The following is a 17,566-nucleotide window of genomic DNA, read 5'->3' on the forward strand; positions in this document are numbered from 1 at the left end:
AAAAAAAATCTATTCAATTTATTGAATATATATTTTTATACACGTTTTATACACGTTTTTTTTTATATATTTATATATATATTTTTTATAAATATTACATACAGTGTTAATATATTTATAATTGACATCTTTGAAAGGTGAAATTATATAAAAGCTATATTCTTTTAAATTTCGATGATTTTAAAATATTGAATAATTTTAAACATATAACTAAACGAAATATTTTCGAAATATTTGCAAAAAGAAATTGTTATTATTACATAAAATTTTACTTATATGCAAACATCCGCAACAATGTATGCATTAACATATATCATATTGATTTCTCAAAAATAAATTTCTTACAATATTAATTACAATTTAAAATTAATTTATATATGTAAAATATATAAAAAAATAATTTATATATATTAATTTTAATGATTATTAATATAAATTTTAAATTTGAACTTCAATCATTATTAATAGTGATTTATAATTTTTTTTGCACAATCGGTAATTCAGATCATATCATATTAAAATTCCATAAAATGTAAGTCTATTCTATATCTTGTCTATGTGATATTGAATAACATAACCTAACAATTTGAAACATAAGGAATATACGAATTTATTGCTTTGTTATTCATTAAAATTAGAAATCAATTTAACTTTTTACTATACGAAATTACATAATTCTATATGTAAATTATACATACTATATGTAAAATTGTATATATGTCCTTCAATAAAACAGAGTGTATAAATAAAAAAGGAGAATGATTTTACAATTTTTTATGTAATTCTTCTGCAATTTATACTTTACATAAATATCAAATTATATTCTTCTACATTAATATAATGATAATATTATATGTACATGTCATTTAATTTTGTTAAATTTGTATCATAGTTGAATTTCATTAAATAAAATTTTGAATTAGAAGTAATAAATTATATTTATATCATGGCAAATATCAAGGTATGTTCATTACTATCATTAATTTATTATGATATACATTTATATATATTTAAATATAATAATGTTTTTAATACATAATTTCATTTTCAGGAATTACCAGAATTACAAGTTTTTAAAACAGTATTATTCCACTGTGTAGTGATAATAGCCTTACCTGTATTGTCATTTTTTACTAGCAAGATTTTTATTTTTGATGGTATGAAGCAAATAATATTATAATATTTGATATTTAGAAATATAGAAATTATAATTTTTTTAGAAAAAAATGTTAAAGATTATATATTTACATAAATATTATCTGTAAAAATTTTTAAAATTTCTAATCTAATAATAGCCAATATTTTATGCTCTTTATGTATATACTATACTTTCAATATTATAAATGAACAACAAAATTTTTTGTACACTAATTTAAACAAAAATAACAAATTCTAATGTTTAAATGAAAATTTTATTTAAAGAATAATAGAATATTAATATATTAATAATAAGTATAAATAATAGTAAAATTTTTTTATCAATCAGAAATCTCTTTTTAGAAAATTAAATCAATCAAATTATTCTATCTACACTATCAGTTTTCAGTATTTTTTGAATTTTTAATAAATAATTTTGATTATATGTTAATATTATATTTATTATAATATATTATTTTTTTATCAATCTAATTTCAATATAAGATCGGTAATTTTAAATGTATTGAAATATTTTTTATACATTTTAGGTTTATTGGGGCTTAATCATGTGCCAAGTAACGTATATTCAGCTGCTGTTGCGATTCTCGTATTACACGTGGCTCTAGGATCTTTTATATATCGTGCATATTTCGATGATCAATCAAAGACACAAACAAAACGAGATTAATCATTGTTTTTTGTTTGAAATATGTATGTAATTAAATACACTTTCTGGATAACATATTTATTCGTGTATAATTATCGGAAAAAAATGTTACATTATATTGCATTACATTCTGCAATCGCTTACTTCTTTGTTGATATTTTGTTTTTTTTTTATTGAATACTGTGAATTGTGCAAAGGGAAAGTTATCTGTACTTGTATTAATTAATGGAACATAATTACTAAATAAAAAAAGCAATGGCATTCCCACACAATATTTGCATATTGTACAGCACAAACTTTGCAATATACATACATCTACATGGAATATAATTCCATTATACATATTTTACTTTTATATTTGAGAAATCTTGTAGTACATTTTATAATTTATAGTGCCTCAATACATCACATCAGATGGATAAATTAATTATAGTGCACTTTATGATCACAGTACTAGATCAGGAGCGAATTTATAATTCTCTAGGCAGATAATTTTGATAGCTATGTAGAAAATATATTGATATATGAATTTTTAGAAAAAATTAAGAAATATAAACAACTATTACAAAAGTTTAGTACAAATCCGCTCCTAATGATACTGAATAGAAGCCATGTATTTTTTTATCTTCAAGAAAGAATAAATAACAAAATGAATTTGTAATTAATGTAATACAACATAACAATATACCACTGATTTTTTTTTAGTAGTACCAATGAAGAATAGTATTCTAGATAAAATAATATCTTTGCAAGAACTGCAAAAAAAGATATCAAATTAATTGAAACACAGATCAAACGAGAAAATATTTTTTACTTTTATGAAAAACTATTAATTATGTACAATATACCTAACTATAATTTTTCATTTTTAGAAATTTCATGTCATCAAAGCTTCGATAATATTAAAGTATCATAAATTGTACACGATTTAGGTTAGCAGCTCTTTTAAACACACGAAGCTTTAGCAAATCCTAGAACAAGCTTAATAAACTTCATTAATGAAATATTAATTTATTTAAGTATTGTAAATGCAACAAAAGTTTATATGACAGAATATTTCGCTGTCGGCCTAGAAAAGTGTTGGAATGAATACTTATTGTATTAAATACATAAGATCGCCAGCGATATTAACTACTTCACATTTTAATTTAGTTATTAGCTCTAACTTAATATTTGTCCTATATATTATAAGTAACAATGTATTAAATCTTTCTACTGGCAATGAAATCAGGAAACTCTTTAGAGTACTTCACTGATAAATTTTGTTACACTTTTCTAAAAGCATATTAAAAATTGAAGAATTTTTTAATTAAATTATAAGTTATTTATAACTTTTTGAAATTGAAATAAGATTATTATAAATGTCATATTCTTTTAATTTAAATGGTTACTTTTCAAAAATGTAACAAATGTACTATTAATGAAACAATTTTAAAAAATCATATCTTGAATTTCACGTCAACCTTAACTTATTATAATTTATTTGAAAGAAATAGTCTTACATAAATTACTATATTAAAACATACACATGTCCTTTTCTTAATGATTTATGATAAAAATTCTTCAGATTTCAATATACTTAAATTAATGATACAGTCCATCATAAATACATAAACTTATCACATCGATGATTGTGATAGGAGAAGAAGAGAAAAAACAATCAATCACATGTGCTAACTAAAAATATATCAGGCGCTTTTGTGACATGATAAAAATGATTTATGTGATGACATAATTTTCGATATTTTAATCGTGATAGATTTAATAGCATTAAAACACATAAAATAGGATGATTGTTACTCAACATCCATTTTTTCTTCTTGGGGTTGTTGTTGCTGATTAGTTTGAATATGGCCATCACCTTGGCTATTTTGATTTTTTTGATGATCTTCACCAGTTTTATCTTTAGGTTTTTCTTCTTTTGGTGGTTCAATCTTAGGTTTCGGTTTATTTAAAATTGGTAGTACAATACTATCCAATGTCTATGAAATATAAAAAAATGTGTAAATAATAATTTATTGCTTTCATATAAAATTTTATATATATTACATTTTATTATATATATTTTACATACCAATTTTTCTCCACGAATTTGTGCTACAGTAACTGGTGGTTGTTGTGTGCGAGGTGTACTGGCAAGAAGTACGCGTTTTTCTTCCAACCATGTCCATTTTTCATGTACTGCTTTCTCAACCTTCTTTACCTCTTCTTCTGTTAAATGAGAATATTTATCATCCTTTCCACTGGATGCTCTAATGAGATCTACTCCTTTTTTAGCAAGTTGTAAAGCTGCTGATAAATCATCTAGTGCGTGACCTCGACCTTCAAATTCTACTCGTCTTTCTTTAATTGGTTCACCTTGTGACTAACAAAAGAAACAAATAATTTTTGATTTTGAACAAAAAATACTTAATATTATTTAATATGAAAACAATATAACTTACCTTAAGACGTGTTAATCGTTCTGAATAAATTTGTCGCTGACAATCCTCACCTTCTTCATATAACCAATTTTCAGTTTCATCTAATGTACGACAAAGTGCTTCTTTATCTATTTCTGTAACAAATGTGGATAATTGATCCTCTTCTGATAACTTAGCACGAAGATCGTAAACATATTCTTCTAATGCATTACGCGCGTCTACACGTTCTTTTTCTTGTTTATCTTCAGCGATCATTTTGGCCTATGACAAAAGAAAAGAGAGAAAAAAAACAAAATAAATTTTATTAAAAATTGTATTAACATTTTGTAATAAGTAAACATGAACTTACCTCTTTTTCTACTGCGGCATCAAAATCACGTTGAGAAAGTCCATATTCACGCATTTCTACTGGCAAATCAATAGTACGAATAGGAACTTTCTTTTTACCTTTATTTTCATCATTTTTATCATCGCTCTGAAAAATAATATAATATTGATATGAAATAGTTTTACCTGTTTAATTATTTCTGCAATCAAATTTATTGAAATTTATTTATATTGTTATAATCATTAAGAAAATATATATATATCTTAATGAATATTCTATATTAATTCTCTCATCTATTTTAAAAATTTTTTAAACATAACTTAATTTTTAATATATGTATTAACTTATAATTAAAATAGATAAAATAAATATAACAATGTCATTATAATAACTAAAACATTTTAAACAAAGGCACACATAAGCTGGAAATCAGGTGATGATAGAAATGAGCAGAGGACAAAGAGGGGCATTATTCTTATGCGAATAATTTTCAATTCGTTTTACTTTAAATTCAAAATATGTCAAATAATATAGATTCAATATAAGATGACTGTTATAATTCAAAATATTATACGAATTGAAAATCAAACCGCATTGCCTGCCTTCACAATTTTAGCAATTTATTAAAGATTATTGCATTATTAAATATTACTGTCTCTTTTCCTTCTGCGACCCAGTGAAAGGAATAATTGAGCAAAGACAGACAGCACGGCGTGACACAGCTGTATCTTGGACCCATATACATTACATGAAATTATATTATGCATGTTTATATTTATAAATACAAAAATATTAATTTCTATCTTGTTAAAATTATATATTCTATATTACTTTCGTTCATATGTCGCATATTATTAACCGAGTTTGCAGAAGAAATCGACACAGATTTTGAAACTTTAAACATAACTAAATGTCATGCACTAAAGAAACTACAATGCGTAGGAAATCTCTAATTCATGAACAATTTATACTTTATAAGCACACATAAATGAAATCTGATTAATTTACAATATATTCGAAATAAATAAAATACAAGAACAAATACAATTTATTACAAGCTTCAAATTAAATAATAAACCTAAAATTTTCAAATTTTAATTTATGTGATAATTAATAAAAAAATTTTTCAAGTAAATAAATATAAAATATATAATACGCGATTCTTATATCATGCAGGATATTTTAAATTTTATGATTGCAGTGATCATATAACAGATAATGATGCTGACGCGATGAAAGAAATAAAAAATTTATGCCATTTTTACACGAAAAGCTATTCGCGTAATTACTATTATAATTTATAACAATAAAACAATTTAAGCAAAAGTCATAAATTATTGCACATGTTTCAGTTAACATATGGGTCCAAGTAATGATAGTGTGTCGCGTACCGAGCTGAGCCAAGAGAGAATCCTGGAGGAGTAGGAAGGGGCAGAACCCCTCGCACCTCTTCCACCATCATCAGCATCTGAGTTCCGTCGCGTTTTATCCATGCTCACCTAAACCACAACAAACTCACATAATCATGCATCAGACACTCAAAGCATATTATGAATACTATATTTCTACAAAAGTTAATTTCTAAGAAAAATAAATTTTTCTTAATTCTATTATTTTTGCTATAAATTTTATTTTTAAATATGATTTTAGTAATTCTAGCATTACTAATTACTTAGATAATGTTAAACAAATATAGCTAACAATTTTATAAGTATGTTAAAATGTTACATATAAGCTAATTGAAAATAATTTTAAGCAATAATAAAGTTCGAATAAAAAATGAAATATAATAAATATATATACCTCAGGTGCCGGTGGTTCATTTGCTTGTGCTTCTTGATCAGGTTTATCTTTTTTATCTTGTTGCTGATCAACATCCATATTATTTTGTTGTTGCTGATGTTGTTGTTGTTGTTTTTCCTCTTCTTCTTTTTCTTGTTGTGTGAGTTCACGTTTTTCAATTAGTGATGCCGAAACAACAGTAAGAATGCCATTCAAGTTCACTCTTACTTTTACTTTAACTTTTGATAGCTCTCCTTCCGGCGTTGGTTTTACGTTTTTTATTGTGTATGTACCTATAAAAAAATACTATCAGCTATAAAAAAATACTATTTATTTACTTATTAAGAAAATAGAATCAAATGCATACCAATATGAGTTTGAGGATACGATGATGGTGGTACAGAATAACTGGCAGTGAGTGTAAATGGATTTGATCGATAAAATGTTAACGTTTTTGAAAATGGTACAGGATGATTGTGTCCAAAAATTTCCATTTCACTAAAATATGAAAATAAAAAAGAATAATATTTTTTTTAAATATTAGATATTATATATTAATATAATATATTAATTAAAGTACCCTTCTTCGCCTTGAGTAGGATCCCATGTTAATTTTAATGGATATGGTTGAATATCAGTTACTGAAAAATCACGAACTCTGACGGCAGGACTCAACATTGCACATTGAAGTGCACATCCTCGAGCAACTGCTTCATCTTGATTTAACGTCGTAGATACAGTACGTCCAAAAACTTCTTCAACTAATCGTTTAATAGCAGGAACACGACTAAAACCTCCTGCTAATTCAACTGAATGAATATCTTCTAATTTTAATTCTATAAAAAAACATTGTAAATTAGAATATAATTTGATAGATGTTTTAAATCAAAATGTATCAAAAAATAAAACGCACTAGAATCTTCAAGGCATTGACGTAAAGTTGATTCAACGCGTTTAAATAAGTGTGCACACATTGCTTCCATATCTGCTCGTTTCATTTCGCCATGTACATCTTTTTCATCCATAAAACATTCAATATTAAGAGGAAGTGTTGTTGAATTGGCGGACATTTGTTTTTTCAATTTTTCTACTTCTCCTAATAGTCTTATATATGCACGTGGATTGGTGTGTGGATCAATATTATAACGTGACTGAAATTCTTTACAAAAGTGTTCTGCTAAAATAGAATCTATATTCCTTCCACCTAATTGACTATCAGCAGCACTTGCTATCATCTATAAATAAAATTTAATGATATTTATAACTGAAATTATTTTTTAATTGCTTTTTACAGATGTTATTATTATTAAATTAATATTATTAATTATTAATTACCTTCAATTTTCCTTTGTGAAATGCACAAATGCTCACTTGTAAGCTTGCATATCCACAATCAACAAAAACTACATTTCTTGGAGGTGTTTCAGGTGCTGGTAAATCTTGTTTATAGATGCCATAGCACAAAGCAGTAGCTGTTGTTTCATTAAATAATCTAAGAACATTTAAACCAGCAATTCGTGCAGCATCAAGCAATGCCTGACGCTCAGCTTGTGTGAAATATGAAGGAACAGAAATAACACAGTCATTAACAATAGTCTGAAGAGCAGTCTCAGATATATCTTTTAATTTTGTGAATAACATTGCAGTTATTTGTTCAGGTGAAAAAATGTGTTCTTCTCCTAAATATTGTACCTAAAATTTAAAAATAATTATAATCAAAATATCATACTTATTTAATAATTAGTATTAATAATTACTTTTATTATTTTTATTGCACAAATTACACACAATGTGATTCATCGTGTTTTAACTACTCTAAAGAGATATAAATAAGATATGAGTCTCCCACAAATGTGAGAAATCTGGCAGAATGCCCAGACTGAATCTAGTTAATATTAAATCACATGAAATATATATAATATTTAAAAAATTCTATTGTTTTTAGAAATATATTTATTGTGATTATATTTTATATAATATATTTATATAATATAATTTATATTTTATATAATATTTTATAAAATAATACATATAAATATTTCCTTCTTCAAATATTTTATAATTTAATATAATATAAATATATTTATTATTAATATAATAAAAAAATTGATTTTCTTAATAAAAAGAACTTACATGTATACCAATACTTCCATCTGACTGATGAGTTACCTTAAAAGGTAACATCTGAAGCTCTCTTTGTACTTGTGGGTCATTATATTTTCTACCCAATAATCTTTTAAATCCATGAATGGTATTTTTCATATTAGTTACCATTTGATTTTTGGCTGCCACACCAAGAATTCGATTTTTTCCACTGAATGCTACACATGATCTAAAATATTTGTCTATTAATTCTAATTTATTTAAATAAAATTTTATATTGTATAAATGTTACATCAAACATATATTTCTATATATATATCACAATATAAATTATTTCTACAATAATCTTAATATTTTAGAAATATCTACTTTTATATTTTTATTATATTTTTTATTATATTGAAAATATATATACTAAAAAATATATATACTATATATAAAAATATATATACTAAAAATTATAAATTTAACATTATCAGAAATATTCAAAAAAATATTTAATAAAATATTTAAAGAAATAAGATTAGAAAATTATGATATAAAATTTTTGATAATATTTAATTTTTAATATTAACATTAAAATAACATATAATAAAATAACATTAAAGTAAAAATTTTCAGAATATTATACCATATAAAAGCATACTAATTTTTTTATATAAAAAATATAAATTTTGTTAAAATGATACATATATATTATAATAAATTTTCTTAAAATTTTAAAACTAAAATTAAAATTATCTTAATATGATTAATAATCAAAATATTTAATTGTTATACTTTAATATTTAAAAATTTTTATATTTTTGATATTTTATTAATAAATAAAAAGATATAACAAACAAAACAAATTTTGACATTTATTTATAAATAATTATCAAATATATTTAATCTAAAACAAATAATACATATAAATATGTAATGCTTAAATAATTTTATAAATTAAAATCAAATATTTTCTATATTTTACTATACATTGCTACAATAGAGATTATTCCTAATGTAGTAATCTCGCATCTTTGTCTATTACATTAATGACGTAAATCGATTCCATTTTATATGACTATACCAATTTTGAAAAAAAAAAAAAAAAAAAAACTCATGGATCATAACTATGGACTTTTTTGTACATCTTAGTCATATAAAAGTAAACGATATATTTAAGTAGATAAAACAATTTGAACATAAATGGCTGATCAAATAATGTCTTTTTAACTTTACATACATTTGTATAAAATTCAATTATATACTATTTTTAAGTTGTTTTTATATTTTTACGTAAATGTCCGTGAAAAGAACTATAGTAATAGTAATATAAGAATATCTAAAGATACCGGTGAATACCGGTATCTTTTTAAAAAAGAGAAACATTAAAAAATGATTATTATAATAAAAAAAACTTACGGTGTACTTCGAAGACTATAATCATTAGCTATGGTTTCAATGCCTCCTGCGCGTGCTACAGCCACATAACAACTTTCGTTACCGAAGTCAATTCCGATCACGGACATAGCAGCCATGGCTGATAGACTAGTACGTTTTCTTTATGATATTGAATAAACTATCGTGTTTAAATCAAATGTTAAATGCCGATTCTCGAAAAGGATGTATAAATGATTAATAATTGTTTAGAATACGCGTTAGTACTTATTGTATACGCTGAATTCACAAGTTTTCTGAATTCTTGCTCTTCACTCACGCAATAGTCTGAATGAAATGCCCTTCGCACGGTAACTGTGATTACTTCTTTCTGCTAACTTCTGCTGCAAATTCACCAATCATGGCGCTGCAGTATACGATTCCTATTGGTCAGATGGTTGTTCTGGAACATTCTGGAATTATGCGCCATTGGAATCTTCCTTTTGGACATCGTTAGTTTTGTTTCTCGAAGGATCGAAAGTAATAAATTGATATATAACACATTTTGCAAGAAAGACATTAGAAATTATTATATCCATAAATAAAGAATTCATTTAATAAAAAATTGACCTATTATGTTTTTTTATCTCTGTATATCACTTTCTCAAATTTTTTGAATTTATATATAGCACACTTTGGACATGGTTTTATGATTGGTTTGCATTACAATATGTCCGTCATGAAACAAATTTTGAAATATCATAATTATAAATGTTAAAAAAATGTAATTTTATTAAAATATTTGCAGTATTATATCATATTAGGATTATATATAGAATTAATATATGTATATATATATATATATACATATATGTATATATATATTACACATGTATATATAAATATATATATACAACGTTAAAAAATAATTTTTAATATAATTATATTTTTATTTTTTTACATTTTACATATGTATTAAATATATCTTATAAATATTTAAATTATTGTTTATATGATTGTATTTATATGATTAAAATAAAAGAACTTCATTAGTATCTTGTGTCAATGCAGTTTCTTAAAATGTTTATTACGTGATGTATTCCCTAATATACAAAAGCGTTATTTAAAGTATATAATCTCAAAATAAAACTATTAAAAACGTAAATATAACACAAATTGTGTTATTGCATGATTACTAACTATTGGCAATTATTCAATGAATTTATATGTCTGTGTATTAGTAATAAGTATTAGATATGTTAATCGTATAAGATAAAATCATATGGTTTAAGCACATTAGTCTATAAAATCATATAAAATGTCACGTTTGTGTAATTTACGATTTTATTCGATTATAAAAGAGGCTAAATATTCAACGATTTTAATAAGCAATAAAAATGTAAAAATAACAGATAAAATAAAAGCTATATTGTATCAAAATAGTAGAGGTTATGCCCAATTTCATTGGAAATTTGAAAAATATATTTATCCATTATATAGATTTTTGGATATGTTTAAATCCAAAGAAATTCATCCACTATTAACAAGAATAAAAATATTATCAAATAAATATAATATTAATTATGAAAAAAATAGTAAAAAATTGGGATTTTTATTAAGTGGTATTGGCATAACTATAACTCTTTGTGAAGCAAAAAATTATAGAGGTATCTTTTATTATGAATTAATAATTAATATATAATTATTATATTAAACATTTATTTCTAATCAATATTTTTTAATAGATAAACAGTTTTTTCGGGCTGTAAAATATGGTAACATTCCAGAATTGAAAAGTGTAAGTATAAGAAATCATTTTACTATTATATTAATAATTAACAAAATATTTCTTTATAGATTATAAAAGAAGGCATTGATATAAATACACGTCATTTATTAGGTTGGACAGCATTACATCTTGCTGCTATTAATTCACAACCAGAAGTTGTTAAACTTTTATTAAAGTATGGTGCTGATGTTAATGCTCAAGATGAATTTATTAATGTCTATGGAAGTGCTATAGAAAAAGGATTACATACTTTAGATGGTATAAAAGATTAAAATTTAAATTATAATTTATTAAAAATATAATAAATATTTGTTTATTTTTACAAATTAATATTTTATAAGATATTGCATAATTTTTCAAATTTTAGTGCTTATGATAAGAGAGGAAGAATTTTGTGATCATTTGAATAGTAGAGCTACATTTAAAGGTTTTACTCCACTACATTATGCTGTATTAGCAGATTCTAAGGCTTGTGTACAAGCTTTATTAGAAGCAGGAGCTGATCCAACAATGAAAAATGAATCAGGACATCGAGCAGTAGAATATGCTAAAGATGGAGAACTTAAAGAAATGCTTATAAAACGTGCTATAAAATATGATGAAATAATGAAGGAAAAAGTACATATGATTAAAATCAAGCTTTGATTTATATTTAATACTATTTTTGATCTATGTTTTTACCTGATATTGTAAACAGGAAATAGAAGAACGTCGTAGATTTCCATTAGAGCAACGTTTAAAACAGTACATTGTTGGACAAGCTGGAGCAATATCTATTGTTGCATCTAGTAAGTATTTTTTTTTATAAAATTATTAATTGACAAACAACAAAGACATATTTTGTAATACTTTTTATAATTGCAGCTATTAGAAGAAAAGAAAATGGATGGATAGATGAAAAACATCCTCTAGTATTTCTTTTTTTGGGTTCATCAGGAATTGGAAAAACTGAATTGGCTAAACAACTGGCTGCATATATTCATAAAAATAAGCAGGAAGGATTTATTCGATTGGATATGTCTGAATATCAAGAAAAACATGAAGTTGCTAAATTGATTGGTGCACCACCAGGGTATATATGTTATATATATTATATATTATATCTTTATTTATATAATATAATATATATTTTTATTTATATAATAAATATTTAAATATTTAAATATTTAAATTATTTTTTTTATTTATTTTTTATTTATTATTTTTTTATTTATATTATATTAATTAGGTATGTAGGCCACGATGATGGTGGACAATTAACAAAACTTTTAAGAAAATGTCCAAATGCTGTTGTATTATTTGATGAAGTTGATAAAGCTCATCCTGATGTACTTACTGTCTTATTACAATTGTTTGATGAAGTATGGTTATTTCTAAAAAATATACTTTTTTGGATATTTACAAATATTGTATCAAAATGAAAATTTGAATTTTTTTAGGGAAGACTTACTGATGGTAAAGGTAAAACAATTGAATGTAAAAATGCAATTTTTGTAATGACATCTAATTTAGCAAGCGAAGTAATTGCTGATCATGCAGTACAACTTAGAGAAGAAGCTCAACGTGTTGAGAAAAAACAGGATATAAATTGTGATGTAGAAGAGGATTCTGAACAAATTGAAATATCTCGTAAATTTAAAGATGAAGTGGTATATATTAATAATTTCTTTAAAATATTTTTTAAAAATTAAAAATTAATTATAATTAAATCTTTTATTTTATAGGTAAGACCAATATTGAAAACACATTTTGGTAGAGATGAATTTTTAGGCAGAATAAATGAGATTGTATATTTTTTACCATTTTCTCAATCTGAACTTATAAAATTAGTTGCTAAAGAATTGGAAGCTTGGGCAGATCGTGCAAAGAAAAGACATAAAATAGAATTGAAATGGAATAGAGAAGTTTTATCATTATTGGCTGAAGGATATGATACTCATTATGGAGCACGTTCTATTAAATATGAAGTGGAAAGACGTGTTGTTAACCAATTAGCCGCGGCACATGAACGAGGTCAACTTGGTATGTGAATTTATTTATTAAACTATGAAATAAATTAATTTTCAGATTATAATAAAGTATTATGTTTTATATAGAAATAGGATGTTGTGTATTGGTGAAAGTCAAATGGTATAAAAATGGTGCAAGTATTGCGTTATCAATACGACGCAAAGGTGCAAAAGATTTTGTTGATCTTTCAACAGATAATTTAACAAAAAATCTGAATTCTGCATTTTAATATTATTTTGAATGGACCTATAATTTCATCAAATGCAGAAAATATATTATAGTTTGATCTCATGGTACATATAAATAAAAAATTTGAAATGTTTTGTATTATTTATTGTAGAAAAGAAATAATATTTGTAATAGTAATATATATTTAATAATATGGGATAATTTGAAATCTGTGACAAAACAAAATGTAAATAAAAACCATAAGATGTATACTATTCTTACAAATGTTTAAAATTTTTTTTAAATTACATTCTACTTTTTTTTGTATACATAAACAATATGAAATATATAATCTGACGGAAATAAGTAATTCTTTATTTTAAATCGAATTATGAGGATACATTACAAGAAAATATTGATTACACTTCACATTTAAGATACATTGTACATTCTTTAATAAGACAAGAGATATTCTCAAAATATTCAGAAAACCAGTTGTGGAAACTATTTCTCTGCCTTGCTTATCGATCGTCTTATAAAACCTTAAATTTCATTTCATTTCTCAATTATGTATTTGTTTCTCTGCTTTGCTTATCGATCGTCTCATAATTAAATTTCATTTCATTCTTCAATTATGTATTTGTACAATAATCATAATCCCACTGCTATCATTATAAATAGATCAATCATTAGAAATAGATAGAGCTTTTCCGTTTAGTTTAATCATATTATGCAAGGCAAATTCAGGTCCAACAACAGGGTGTCTATTTATGTAAAAAGTAGCTGAATTAATTAATGTATGTATATCATTTTTGAAATTGGCGCATGAAAATTTGTGGTAGAAATACGATACAAATATGGTGTTTACAGAATGTTTGTTTCGTTATTTATAGTGAATGCAGAAACACGAAATTTATATAGTCATTATGTATCGTCACAGCTATTACAAGTATGTTGGAATGTTAAAAGCGTGTACTGTATTAGACACCCAAAATGATTGTTTTAAGACAATGGTATACATATAAGAACATCTTTATATATATGCCTTTTAATATAAATTATTACGTATCATCGAAGACACGCGGAATATATGTATAATAGAAATACTGTTAAGTATAAGTTAAGCGTACGATTCGGACCACGCTCATAGTTAATTAAGCGTTTCTTCCCAACAAACTTTCTTTCTATTTTTCCAATTGTTACGTTTCACGTAGTTATATATCATTATATTTTTATATAACATATATTTATACTTATAATATACTTAATGATAATCAACATATAATTTTTATTCTTTCTTCAGGTAACACTTCTCTCAGCTAACGAATCAAAAACATTTAATCGCTGTAGTACACGAATATGAATCTAAAATATTTATTAATACGGCAGGTTCCTTAATCGAACTCTCTTTTTTTAAAATTAACATTAAATAGATCTAAGCTCTGGAATTTTCAAAATTATCAGTATATATGATATGATAAACTTTGGTCGGAAATGTTCACATTTTCATTTGGTTTTTGTCTCTTCTTTTTCATTCATATAAATCAGACTTCCTTATTTTAATTTACATAGAATTTGATTTCTTTCTATTTTATTATTATATATTATTCTTCTTTTTATTCTTCAATGGCGTTCTATGCCTTAGCAAAAATGTGAAAAAAGAATTTAATAAGTCAAGAATTGTATATTCTATTATTCAGTGGTATATCGAAAGATATCGGATATGATATATCCGTATAATACGTTTTATTATTTGCAAACGTTTATGCGTTTATATTCATATCTGAACAAACGTTATATGATATCATGTAACTTTCTTTTTGCATTTTTTGTTGCTGCTTATATATTCATAAATAATTACGACATTAATAACAATAACGCGGTTAGACTATATGTATTTATCGAAGGAGGATCGTTTTCATTAGGCTTTCAATTTGTTTATGTAAACTATATAATATGCATGATGCATGCCTTGTACTTCTCTGAGGTCAGTTTTGTTGCATAGTACAAATTTAGGCCTAGGAAGTACATATAAGTATATATGTATCTCAATTCTGCAATGGTTTCAGACTTTAATAAAAATCACATACTAAAACATCATTACCCACATTATTTATTTTTTTTTTCATATTTTCTTTTTTTCTATCACTAATGTTTTTATAATTTGAATTAATATCATTTATCTTATCTTGAAATTATTTCAAAGAAATAATTTCATGATATATTCTGTAACGAAAAATTTTTATTGTTTGAAATATGATTATCTACTATCACGTATATTCGTCATCGCGAATAGAATAATTATTTTTCTGATATTTAGGTACATTTAGCCGCCAGTAGAAATAAATGATTTATAAATGTATGTGTTTATAGTGTATATACGTATATAGTGTATACATGAAACGATTGTCTCCTTCTTCATAGGCAAATTCTCTTTCACTTTTCTTCAAAACATTTTTCACTTAGTGTAACACTTTTAAATAAATAAATGAAATATTTTGTTATAATATCTTTTTGTCTAAATAAATAAATCGATTGAAGGTTAGAAAAACTTAGAGAAAATTTAATAATAGCAAAATATTAACAGTTCACCAGGATTCAGGGATTTTTATAAATCGCTGAAATGGATAGCGACGCTTTTTCGATTTCTTTATTTGTTAGTGATTTTGAATATATTCATAAAAATGGTTTCACATATATAACACTACTGTTGTTCACATATACTATATACCAATTATGTATATTACGTTGTCTGATTGGATATTTCTATAATCCGACAAAAAACAACAGAATGAAAAAAAAAAAAAAAAAGAAAAAAATGCGTTCACATTTTCACAAAATGATCACGTTTTGTTTGTTTGGAAAACAATATATGACGAATAAAACATCGATAATTCTTTTTCTTAATTTTTTTTTTTTTAATGCAATGTATGCCACATATCGATGGTTTTTCTTGGCGATTGAGTCATGTGAAGCCAATGTTCTCTTCCTTGACTTCCACTTCCTTCCACTCCACGAATGACTCCTGTGGCAGGACCAATGATACAGGAACCAACAATCACGTTTCCTCCAATAAATTCATTGCTCGAGTCCATCACACATACCTATATTTTAATAATTTTGTTAATTTTCATTTATACTCAAATTTCATTTGAACAAATAAAGAATCATAATTCAAGAGATGTTTTATAAATTTGTAATAAAATAAAATAAAGAGAAAAGGAGGAATAAAACAAATAAATAAAAGAAAAGAGAAAAATAGAAAGTTAAAATAATGAAAGATTTTTTTTCATATATAGATACATTTAATTATTCATATACTACAAAAGATTTTATAGTAAAGTATAATTATATGAAAAATTAAAAAATTTTATTTTATTATAATCAATTAGAAATTTTTGTTTCAGAGTTGACGATTAGATTGATTTTTTGATTTAAAATATTTACAAATTACTGTGGATACTTCATTTCATGTCAATATTTTATTCGAGAATATTCGCGAAATTCATTCTTCGATATATAGTTTTATTATAAAAATTATTATTAAATTATAATGTCGTTTTATTATAAAAATTATCATAATATCTTTTACATTTTTTAATCTAAAATAAATTTTTTTCATGATAAAACATTCGATGATCGCGAACGATATTCTATGAACTAATATGCAAACACACGATTTCAATGTAAATTTTTAACAACAAAAACAGGTTTTATTTTTTTTTATTAATGTAAAACTATAATGTAAGTAAAAAATTTAACGTCGTTATGATTCTGTAGAATTATATTTTTCATTCAAT

The 17,566-nt window shown here is 24.0% G+C and overlaps 4 protein-coding genes across 8 annotated transcripts in view; 2 read left to right on the forward strand and 2 right to left on the reverse strand.

The window, feature by feature from the left end:
- The first annotated feature begins 533 nt into the window (after positions 1 to 533).
- LOC725742 (vacuolar ATPase assembly integral membrane protein VMA21 homolog) lies at positions 534 to 2,404 on the forward strand. The gene is made up of 3 exons (XM_001120244.5): positions 534 to 961; positions 1,052 to 1,157; positions 1,686 to 2,404. The coding sequence occupies exons 1-3, from the start codon at positions 947 to 949 to the stop codon at positions 1,823 to 1,825; spliced, it is 261 nt and encodes an 86-aa protein (XP_001120244.1). The 5' UTR covers positions 534 to 946; the 3' UTR covers positions 1,826 to 2,404.
- On the reverse strand, positions 1,867 to 10,227 carry LOC408706 (heat shock protein 70Cb ortholog). 2 transcript variants are annotated; one of them, XM_623196.5, is made up of 12 exons: positions 9,845 to 10,227; positions 8,471 to 8,669; positions 7,673 to 8,029; positions 7,251 to 7,572; positions 6,918 to 7,173; positions 6,705 to 6,835; positions 6,359 to 6,630; positions 5,947 to 6,054; positions 4,577 to 4,702; positions 4,249 to 4,488; positions 3,879 to 4,169; positions 1,867 to 3,786 (listed from the first exon to the last, which is right to left on the reverse strand). In XM_623196.5, the coding sequence occupies exons 1-12, from the start codon at positions 9,958 to 9,960 to the stop codon at positions 3,601 to 3,603; spliced, it is 2,604 nt and encodes an 867-aa protein (XP_623199.2). In that variant the 5' UTR covers positions 9,961 to 10,227; the 3' UTR covers positions 1,867 to 3,600. The 2 variants fall into 2 exon arrangements, with proteins under 2 accessions (XP_623199.2, XP_006561225.1); XM_006561162.2 differs by lacking the exon at positions 5,947 to 6,054.
- Positions 10,228 to 10,871: 644 nt separating this feature from the next.
- LOC725826 (caseinolytic peptidase B protein homolog) lies at positions 10,872 to 14,618 on the forward strand. Its single transcript, XM_026446386.1, has 10 exons — positions 10,872 to 11,466; positions 11,545 to 11,597; positions 11,657 to 11,846; positions 11,956 to 12,206; positions 12,286 to 12,376; positions 12,453 to 12,660; positions 12,817 to 12,949; positions 13,028 to 13,237; positions 13,313 to 13,610; positions 13,685 to 14,618. Exons 1-10 carry the CDS (start codon positions 11,118 to 11,120, stop codon positions 13,825 to 13,827), a joined length of 1,926 nt encoding a protein of 641 aa, XP_026302171.1. The 5' UTR covers positions 10,872 to 11,117; the 3' UTR covers positions 13,828 to 14,618.
- LOC725860 (synaptotagmin 13) overlaps positions 14,119 to 17,566 on the reverse strand; it is a 114,543-nt gene continuing 111,095 nt past the window's right edge. For all 4 annotated transcript variants that reach the window (XM_006561164.3, XM_026446387.1, XM_006561166.3 and 1 more), the window contains one exon: positions 14,119 to 16,870. In XM_006561164.3, the coding sequence (XP_006561227.1) occupies positions 16,685 to 16,870 (186 nt within the window). In that variant the 3' untranslated portion in view covers positions 14,119 to 16,684. The remainder of the gene's footprint in view (positions 16,871 to 17,566) is intronic.

This window comes from Apis mellifera, linkage group LG2 (genome assembly GCF_003254395.2).
Source record: "Apis mellifera strain DH4 linkage group LG2, Amel_HAv3.1, whole genome shotgun sequence".
NCBI classification, from domain to species: Eukaryota; Metazoa; Arthropoda; class Insecta; order Hymenoptera; family Apidae; genus Apis; species Apis mellifera.

Excerpts from the sequence above, each read along its gene's own strand:
- LOC408706 (XM_623196.5), bottom strand. The coding sequence starts at position 9,960 with ATGGCTGCTATGTCCGTGATCGGAATTGACTTCGGTAACGAAAGTTGT. Across the intron at positions 6,836-6,917 it reads CCTACTCAAGGCGAAGAAGG|TGAAATGGAAATTTTTGGAC; the intron begins GTACTTTAATTA and ends TTCATATTTTAG. Across the intron at positions 6,631-6,704 it reads GTATCCTCAAACTCATATTG|GTACATACACAATAAAAAAC; the intron begins GTATGCATTTGA and ends ATTTTTTTATAG.
- LOC725826 (XM_026446386.1), top strand. The coding sequence starts at position 11,118 with ATGTCACGTTTGTGTAATTTACGATTTTATTCGATTATAAAAGAGGCT. Across the intron at positions 13,238-13,312 it reads GTAAATTTAAAGATGAAGTG|GTAAGACCAATATTGAAAAC; the intron begins GTATATATTAAT and ends TTTATTTTATAG. Across the intron at positions 13,611-13,684 it reads ACATGAACGAGGTCAACTTG|AAATAGGATGTTGTGTATTG; the intron begins GTATGTGAATTT and ends TGTTTTATATAG.
- LOC725742 (XM_001120244.5), top strand. Across the intron at positions 1,158-1,685 it reads CAAGATTTTTATTTTTGATG|GTTTATTGGGGCTTAATCAT; the intron begins GTATGAAGCAAA and ends TATACATTTTAG.